The following is a 10,536-nucleotide window of genomic DNA, read 5'->3' on the forward strand; positions in this document are numbered from 1 at the left end:
GAAATACATGATATAACAAAACTCTAAAAGATCGAACACATGCTCTTACCTCAATGTTGCTTCGGTCTAACATAATCTGCACGTAAATAACGTGTGTAAGCTTACTAAGAAGCTTAAAGAGTGCATGCATGTGTGCCCAATGTGTGTGCCAAGCATACAAATATCAGAGTAAGAGGAAATAATTGAGGGCTAAACTGGCCACATATCATATGTTAATGATGTAATGCAATATGAATATCCTTCACTAGTCCATATATCATAATAGTTCTCAATTGGATCATCATCGAAGTCTAGTACACTTTCGACATTGGTTGTCACCCATCATGTGTAAGACCAAGCCAGTGCAAAAGACCTCACTATTCGCTTTGTCAGTGGTACATAAAAAACCACCTAGCCCATCGATATTAAACTCATTTCACGAGCTAGTCAAACTCAACCTAACATATAACCCTCTGCACCCAAGCGAATAAAGTCAAACTCCCTTTCAACTGACCCTAACACAGTGGGAGACGCGGCCTATTAGTATCCAACCATCGTACTCTCATGAATCCACTCGGACTAGACGTTAGAGCATCTTATTGGTACCATAGGATTTATGGACTTTCACTTAGGGACTCTTGTGACGTCCTGTAACTCGATAGTTTCCGGTGTCCATAAAATCATCCATCAGTCATAGCAAGGTTAACGAACCACTTCCCTGGTGTCACTAGGGAGTGGAAGTAACGTACCACACATAATGCACAATGCATGAATCATACTCTCCAAGACATGCATCAAACCCGCACATACCGCACAAATCATGTGGGGCAACCCTATCTCATATAGAGCCCCCTAAGTGTCTCAAGCCGAAGGATATATGCTATGAACAATTATCATCCACAACAAGCATACAAATGATGTATATGGGCATATAACTAGGCATGATATCCATTACACTAAGCATATTATCAGTGTGTCCTATCAGGCTAAGCACATTAGCATGTTATAAGACATCATAATATAATTGGCCGTAAATGGAACCTTATTCACAGATAGTGGAAACCAAATGGAAGGCCCCACTAAAAATATGGAGGTATATATGATGTGGTTCATGTTAGACTAACGTTGGCTCCTCATGTAGCCTGTACATAAAAATCTAGTAACTGGATGTAAGGCATGGTTAAGATACATATGCCAAGGTGGGGTCCACTGAGAATGATCCAGATTAGACATCCACATGTGCAACATGTGTGCCACTAGGCTATCAATCTATTGGGCATGTGGCCCATTGATGATATCTCAAAATGATTGGATTATCATCGACATCAATAGGACGATTTGCACCGTTTGAACACTGTCGTTGTAAACGACATTTATAAATCATTGGTTAGTCGCTAGGATGTGATCCTGTATTTGTGGCCCATCTAAGTCTTGGGATTTCATCATTTCAGGCAAAGTACATGCCTTAACAGATTTAATAAAACTATAGTGTCAACATTACGTACATACACTAATTAGGGATTTTTTAATAATTGATTTAATAATTAATTTCAAACCCTATAAATATATCTTGCATTTAACTTGGAATTATAGGGGTTTTAAATCTAGGGTGTCAAACATAACCAGGGATTCCAGAAATTCAGGAATCACAAGTCTAAGAGAACACCAAATTCAAGGGATCCCAAATTTAGGGATTCCCAAGTCCATAGGGTTTCAAATCTAGGAAATCCCAAGTCATAGGAAAAGAATTCCACTATAAAAAAAAATCAATAAAAAAATCTTTGTTGTGGTGCGCCGAACTCGGGACTCGGTGTATGGGAGCCGGGTGTCGAATTTGGGGTGCTACAAATGCTGTCTGTTCCCGAATTTGGGGCATGACAGGCATGCTCAGCCCGCAGGGATGACATATCAAGATCCGCCACCTCTCTCGGTCAGGCGTGAGAAGGGACAACAATAGCGTCATTGCCAGCCAATGTTAGACCCATTTGAAGGGGCAGCAACATCCTTGGCCTACACCCAGTTGGCCGGGGGGATGGTAGCAATGGCAGCCTCAGCCATTAGTCGATCAGTTGCGGGGGCTACAGCCTTGCCCGAAGGGGCACTGGGAAGAGAAGGAAGAGTCGCAGAAGCCAGTGATGTCTTCGTTGAGACAGCCTTTAACCTCTCCATCTCGGCCTCAATCGGCATCTTCATCTTCCTCAGTTGAGGGCGACCAGACATCTCTGTGAACAAAACGGGAAAAAAGCAAGTAAGAATGCAATCAAAAGAGCCACCGACTAGTAATGAAGCTACCAAGCTAAGAGACTAATCGGTTGGAGCAAGGCTGGACTGAAGCATAGGTGTAGAGGTTACTAACCTTTTGCAGTCCCTCTGGTCAACAGGTCGCTCCTAGGCAATCCTGATCTGATACTAATGACAGACGAAGAGGCTAGGCTGTGATCTGGGAAAAGTTGCAGAAAAGAACATGACATCAGCACCAATAGAAAGAATAAGCAAAGTATAAATGCAATGCTTCGGGTGTGTTCCGACCTAGCAAGGTGAAAGAGGTTGGGACCTGACACCGTAAACCCTCCAGCTCTGTCAATGATTCCCCCCATGCTCCAGACACGAAGAACCACTTGTCTTTCCGACCCTTGTTTGAAGACGGGTTACTAGTTATGATGGCTTGGCCCTTGCTTGGCCAACAAGGAAAATAGTACTAGCCATGTGAGCCAGGATTGCTCTTGGAATGGTACATGTGAATGAGCTCATTCACTGTGAGCTTGGAATTTTCGACCAGCCACTGGAAAACACAGCAGTCGAAGATGGCTCGCCAAACATTGGTGTTTGGCTGACTTGGGGTGACTCGAAAGTGACAAAGGACCTCTGTCACTATAGGGTGGAGAGGCAAACGGAGACTACATGAAAAAAATTGCAAAATACAGGGCGAACTCCCCCTTGTGAGGTTGGCTAGGGACTTCCTCAGCTCGGAGGAGGTGAAGTCCCACTGAGCAGGGGATCATGAACTCCGACCTGAAGGAGTGCAGATCTGTCACCATGAACCTTGAAACAAAAGTGTCAACCGTAAAGACTGGGTCACCAGAGGACCGAGAGGCTGCCTCAGCTCCCGGTGCCAAGTTAGCCAGGGGATAAGACCTCTAATGACCAGACTCGACGGTGGGAGGGGGGCAAGCCCTAAAAGACCAAACTCAGTGGACTCAGCAAATGGCGGAGACCTGGAGTCAAAAATACCATCCATCGAATCCTCCTAAAAGCAGTTAAAGATCGAAATCCTCCCCAGAAGACATCAGGGAGAATAAAAAAAGGGAAAAAAATGAAGAAAAAGAAAAGATGAGAAGAAGAAGGACAAATGAGAAGGGCGTACCAGAAGGTCGCTTAGGCATGGGAACTCCCAAGAATAGAGGACGCCAGAAACCAAAGAGACGAAGCTGGATCAGACACAGGTCGGCAAAGCCTGAACTTCCAAAAGCAACAAATGGGGAAAATGAGGAAACTTTGGGTATTTATAGAATTCCCCTGGTACCGTATTTATTCCTGTCCCAATTCAGATGGAATGTAACCAATATGAAAGAAGTCCTCAACGTACCTCTCCAAGGATTTAAAAAAATGCGAGGGTCACCTTGACGGAGACCTCTAGATGAAGCAAAAAAGCCAAATGGAGATCCATTAATGAGAACTGAAAATTTAGCGGATGAGACGCAAGAACAAATCCACATTCTCCATTTGGAAGCAAAACCCAGGCAATCAAGCATATAATCCAAGAATGACCAATCCACGTGGTCATATACTTGTATCTAATTTACAAACCACTCCCGATCTTTTCGCTCTAGAACAGGAGTCTAGACATTCGTGAGAAATCAAGACGCTATCAAGAATCAACCTTTCCCTTCCACAAAAGTGCTCTAGAGATGACTTGACGCAGCCTCTAACTAAGATTTTTACAACAATCTTGTAGGGCTATTAATCAAGCTCATGGGGTGAAACTCTTTCATAGAAAGAGCTCCCTCCAATTTCGGAATGAGAGTGATGAACATGCATCCCAATTCAGATGGAATGTAACCAGTATGAAATAAGTCCTCAACGTACATCTCAAAGGATTGAAAAAATGCGAGGGGACCTCCAGATGAAGCAAAAAAGCCAAATGGAGATCCATTAAACAGAACCAAAAATTTAGAAAACGAGAAACAAGAACAAATCCACATTCTCCATTTGGAACCAAAATCCAGGCGATCAAGCATATATTCCAAGAATGACCAATCCACATGGTCACATGCTTTCCTTAGATCCAATTTACAAACCACTCCCAATCTTTTCGCTCTAGAACAGGAATCTAGACTTTCGTGAGAAATCAAGACACTATCAAGAATCTGCCTCTCCCTTCCACAAAAGTGCTCAATAAGGGAGAAATAATCTCTGGGATGATTTGACGCAGCCTCTAAGATTTTTACGGGCAATGAACGTACATCCCAATTCAGATGGAATGTAACCAGTATTAAAGAAGTCCTCAACAAAGCGAAGGAGATCCTCTTTAATCATACATTGAAGGATTGAAAAAATGGCAAGGCCATCCGGACTCAGAGACTTATTCTTCTCCAAGACTAATACGCCGTCCTTGATCTCATCCTGCAAGATTGGTTTTTCAGGGGGCATTCTATCCTTCTGAAATAAATAAATAAAGAGGAGATCATCTGGTCTGAGATGATCAAAACCCACATCAGAAAGAAGGGAAAAGTAGAACTTGACTATCAAATCCCATATCCGGTTCTTATCCGTGATACTTTCCCCCTCAACCAGAAAATAAGAGAGAGTGTTCGGTTCTTATCTGTGATACTTTCCCCCTCAACCAGAAAATAAGAGAGAGTTGGCACTCACCCTAGCACTGGAAATCCTGTGGAAATATTTGGTGTTTCTATCTCCTTCCTTTAGTTAAACTGCACGGGAATGTTGACGCCACTTTATTTCTTCCTACTGAAGCTTGGAATTATATTTAGCAGAATACTTAGCTATGAGAGATTCGTCCATTAATTGGCTGTTTTCCTCGATATCTAGAGTTTGCAAGCTGCTCAAAATGAGGTCCATCTCCTTTTCCCTGCTGCCAAAAAAATATCTCGATGGAAAGATTTGAGGTTAACTTTCAACATCTGAAGCTGTTTGAACAAAATAAAACCCGGACGACCCTCAACTGAAAAAGAGGTCCACCAATCTTTAACCAAAGAGCAGAAACCCTCCACCCCAATTAATCTAGTCAACTTCTAAAAGAACAAGGCAATGATCTAAGACTAGTTTAGGAAGACCATTCTGATGGGCAAAAGGGAACTGGTCTAACCATCCCTGAGAAACAAGAAAATTTTCCAGCAAGGAAAAGTTAAGGGGTGATTGCCCATTGGACCACATAAAACTTACATTTAATTCATACTTTCCCATCTAGTTAGAAATGTTCCGCATGCTGGACGTTTTCCTATCTCCTGAGGATTTTTCGCTAACAAAATGAATAACGTTAAGTCGTCTCCAATGCACCAAGAGAGGATATTTCCCGAGTAACAGACAATTCCTCCCAAAATTCATTTTGGAGCAATGACCTACTTGGGTCGTAAGCGCCGGAGAAAAGCCACTGGAAACCAGAAGAGATATCCCTGAAAACAATATTAACAAAAAAGGAACCCAACCAGCTCTCTTCTTTGTGCCAGCTATTAGCATATCACATGATCAGAATCACCCCTGCGGATCCAACCGAGTTTAGAGCCAACCAATCAGCACTCTTTTGACCCCAAATCAATCTGATCAGAGAACTGTTAACAGATTCAAGCTTTGTTTCCTGCAAAATTGTCAAGCGAGCTTTTGACCTAATGCACGTATCCTTAATAATGGGTCTTTTAGCAGGAGTTTCACCCCCTTTTGTTAGGTAAAATAATTAATTCATAAGAAAAAGAAAAGTAAATGAGATTCCTGTTACAACAACCAGCAGCTTACTGTAGCAGAAGCCTGACGATCGACCCTGCTATCACAACACCAATCTGCTAAAAGAAAACTGTCGGCGAAATACTGATTAGGTGGTTCTTCAATGGCTAAAATTGAAGGGACAACTCATAGCTCGGAAATCTCGAAACCCCTGAGAGATCAATCACACTTATTGCACCATCCATAGGATCTTGCAAAGTAAACCTTATGCACCCCAAGATCTTTGACAAAAATCTGGTCACATGGATGCAATATAAGATAATAACCAACAACTCTCACAATAACACTAGTCCAGTCTGCTAGACTACAGTGCCAGAACTCTGCGGACCAAAACTCCTTGCCGTAGAGTTTATACAGCCACCCCACATAGATCAGCCCAGAAATAGGTCTTAACACTGCTGCAGTTAGCCTATTCAGACTGCAGCGGAAACCACTATAAAAGCCACAGCAACAGTTGCTTAAGATACACCCAAAAAAAAATCATCAACTAAGGAACACAGAGTGACTGAGAATTACGAAGGATCCATCCTTAGCAGAAAGCTAGCAATTAACAGTAAATCTGTAAAAGCTCTAACAATAATAGATGTCTTTTTTTTTTTTTTTCACTGAACAAATTTTATAGCTTGTTGATGTAGTGCCGCTGGGCTAGACCTATATGGAGGGCTAGGATCAATTAGAGCAGCTTACACTGCAGACTGCACGTGTATCTAGGGCCAGAGTGGCAGGTGGAGGATGACCCTCCAACAAACAGGTGGAGGATGACCCTCCAACAACCACTAAGTACTACTGTTTGAATTCAAAATTTGGCAGGAATCTTACAGGTATTTTGGACATTTTCATGTGGGGTGATAGGTAGTTAGATGATTATGCCTAGCTGGAATCTTGGCAACTAATTTCAATATTAGTTAGGCCTAATCATGATTAGTTAAGATGTGAATGGTTGAAAGATACTGCAGACCCAACGTGTAGCCATTCTTCAGAGGATGCAAAGGATCTCTTATGTTTCCTCCTACGTCTCCTTATTTATGTTTCTTTCTTCTTTTTTTTAAGTTCTTTCCTTTTTCTTGATTGGTTCATTGAGTAGATTATGATTTGAATGATAGGCGTTTTAGAGATTTATTTACCTGGTTAAGGAGTTATTGCAGTCGATTGTAGTAGAAAGGAGGTTTTTTATTTTGCTTGGAACCATATTGCACTCAACATGGGATCTGAGATTGTGATTTCCTGTCTGAGTTGCTCGCAGAAATCCCAATTTCTATAGTTTTCAGTTTCCCACTGCTGAGACACTCGCTGGTTGCCAAAATCTGGCCCGAACACCATGAATTGTCGGCAAGCTACTAGCTGATCATGGAAGTAAGTTCATCTTTGGGTGGCTTTTGTCTTCATCGCTGCTTTCATTGTCAGTAGTATTTGCGTGTCGCTACATCAACCCAAGCGGCCTACATCACACACCCAGTCTGTGATAAAACAAGAGAAGGAGATGAGGCACTTCCTGCCACCAACAGGAGCCACTCGAAAATTAGGCCCGGGCTTGATCGGACTTCATAAAGTAGAAGCCACGCTTATAGTGGATCTTAACATTCCTGAAATTTTGCAAGTTCTTGCTCGTTCCTCTTCCTGTTCTTCTTCTTATCTTTCCAGTTCTGAGCATCTTCAACAGCGATTTGGGTAAGAATAAGATCACCAAGAGCATACTCTCGAGTGGATAAAGCTGTTGTCCGGCGCCTCCTCAGAATGAGAGGGCCCAACAATCAAAGACCAAGCATTGCATATAGGAATGCCCGCAACAGCTTTCCATCTGAAAATGCCAATGACTTCCACAAAATCCTTGCCTGAAGACACATGTGAATCTGCACTTGGACGTCTAATATTCACTTTCAAAGATATGACTGAAGAACCCTTCTGGCAGCATGTCTTCAGATAGAAAACAACATCAACAAACACCCAGAATTCTGAAGGCTCAAACACCAAGCAAAAGACCTTTGAATACCTAACATTCCTACTACCCAAGCCGAAGATCTTGAAACTATCATCAATGGAGTCCCAAAGAGCCAAATCACCCAGAGAAGCAATGCAAAAAGTTGATCATACCCAACTCCAAACAAACACTAGCATACAATTAATTGATCGAGCTAGCATTCCCAATGAAGGTTGTCCTCCTGAACTCCAAGCAAGAGAAATCGAGCAGTGGCTCCATATAATCAGCCCAAAAATTAAACAGGGATGAGTCCCACATAAATCTGCATAGCATCCACCATATAATTCCTAGCTTCTGCAAAACATGGAGAGGACCATCACCAAAAGTGGTTGGGCACATAGGTCTTGTAGCATGCAAACATCCAGACAACGCACAAGCTGCAGTCCATACTAGCACATAAACATGCAGAAAATACCCACAACTGCTCTTGAAGCTTCACGGATGTCCAGATCTTTGCGAGCATTCATGATGACCATTTTGGTCACGTATCCAGTCTTCCAATAGGACATTGGTCCATCAGAATGACTGCATGCAGATAATACTCTCTGAAGGAATATGATTAAAGGCAACATGGATTTGGGTGTTCTTCACACTCAAAAAAAAATAACACAATTTTGACAATTTCATTATCGCCTCCTCAGACACGAATTCTCACTACTATTTCAATCAATCACCATCTCAACAACCCTTCCATGTACCATACAAATAGTTCTAAATAAATCATCCAGTCAAAACCTAGTGTTTTCTGCCATCGAAATTTATCTCCATTGTTGGATTATGCTGATGAAGAATTGGGATGGTGGTTATGGATTGAATGTAGTTGAATAGGTCTAGTTAGAATAAAGGTTGCATAAACAGCATGGTTCGAAAAACTGAAAACTCGACTTGACTCCATGTTCAGCCAGGTTGGGCTGACTCAAAGACTAGACCTGACTTGACTCAATATTTAATAATTGTAAATTAAAAATACTAGGAATAGTAGCTAATATCTAAATTAGTTAGAAATAGTATAAGAAATAAATAAATAAATAAATAAAATAGCCAATCTAACGGCAATGCACTACTTAATGCACTGCTTAAATGTGGCTTAACTTTGGAAAGGTTTGTGTTTGATACCCTCATTCTTCTTTTAAATTGTACAGTCTCAGCGCAACTCACAAAGTTGCTTGGCTCAAGTCACTGTGAGGCGTGTCGAGTTGACCAAATAGTCAAGTCGACTTGGAGAGTCTTCCTCAGTCAGGGTCGAGTCACACACACAATCAAGTTTCCCAGTGACTCAGCTCGAATCTCACCAAGAAAGTTGACTCAGCCAAGTTTCAAGTCAAATTAGTAGTTTTGGATATATGATATACAGAAGCAGTGGATCAAGTGAGGGTTTGGGTTGATACAAGGTATTTAATAACTGTAACAGCCAGCGTGATTGCTGGCTGCAAGACTGTTACGATACTGGCTGTAATAGCCATTACAGCCTTGTAGTGATCATGTGTGTGTGTGAAAAATACTGAAAATTTCAGGAAAAAAATAAAAATAAAATTGGAGTCTAAATATGTATCATTTTCTGATTTTGAACATGTATATGATAGTGTAATGGGTCATTCTTCAGTAAGAATGCTGCCCCAACTACCTGATGATATTATTATTTATTAACTTGAGAGACCAAGACTAATTCTAAAATACTGGCTGTAATAGCCATTACAGCCTTGAAACGATCATGTGTGTGTGTGTGAAAAATACTGAAAATTTCAGGAAAAAAAATAAATAAATCGAAGTCTAAATCTGTATCATTTTCTGATTTTGAACATGTATATGATGGTGTAATGGGTCATTCTTCAGTAAGAACGCTGCCCCAACTACCTGATGATATTATTAACTTCAGAGACCGAGACTAATTCTAAAACTCCTATATTTAGCATCCTAAATACCTAATGTTAATGTAAATAAGATTATGTGAGTAATGATGAGTTAATGAATGATGAGACAATTATCTAACCATAAACATGGGTCCATAACTATAATGGTAATATATAGACCATCAATCATATTCATGAAAAAAAAAAAAACCAATACAATCTGTGGGATTCATCCACTAATGCATATTCCTCAAAAAAATTCACCATTTCCCTCAAGAAATTTGAGAAAAAAATAATATAAAATTCAGAGAAAGTGTCTAATTGATTTGGGTACCACTCAAATGGCAATGGCCCTACAAGGGCTTGCAGCAATTCATATAATCCGTGAGATTCATCCCACTAATGCATATCCCTCACCATTTTTACCATTTTCCTCAAGAAATTAATATGTGTGTGTGTGTGCGCCTCACTATCCATCCCAAAAATGGTCCAAATTTGTAAAAAATACACAAAATAGAAAAAAGAGCTCAGAAACACCAATTTAGTGCATGCATATGCAGATATAAAATCCATACATGTAGTTCATCAATCTATACCCTAAACATTTTACTAACAATAAAAAAATAAAATCTGCTCAAAATTATATAAAAAACAGTAAAATATACAAATAAAAAAGAAAAATATACAAATACGGCCAAAACGAACACATACTTATTCCTATATTGAAAAAGTATCTGCTCATATTCCTATTTCTTACCCATCTTCCTTCGT

At 40.6% G+C, this 10,536-nt stretch overlaps 1 protein-coding gene across 1 annotated transcript; it reads right to left on the reverse strand.

Moving 5' to 3' along the window:
* Positions 1-1,523: 1,523 nt before the first annotated feature.
* On the reverse strand, positions 1,524-3,238 carry LOC131229061 (uncharacterized). Its single transcript, XM_058224920.1, has 2 exons — positions 2,336-3,238; positions 1,524-2,201 (listed from the first exon to the last, which is right to left on the reverse strand). The coding sequence occupies exons 1-2, from the start codon at positions 2,574-2,576 to the stop codon at positions 1,990-1,992; spliced, it is 453 nt and encodes a 150-aa protein (XP_058080903.1). The 5' UTR covers positions 2,577-3,238; the 3' UTR covers positions 1,524-1,989.
* Between the last annotated feature and the right edge of the window lie 7,298 nt (positions 3,239-10,536).

The sequence above is a fragment of the Magnolia sinica genome, chromosome 16, assembly GCF_029962835.1.
Source record: "Magnolia sinica isolate HGM2019 chromosome 16, MsV1, whole genome shotgun sequence".
Classification (NCBI taxonomy): Eukaryota; Viridiplantae; Streptophyta; class Magnoliopsida; order Magnoliales; family Magnoliaceae; genus Magnolia; species Magnolia sinica.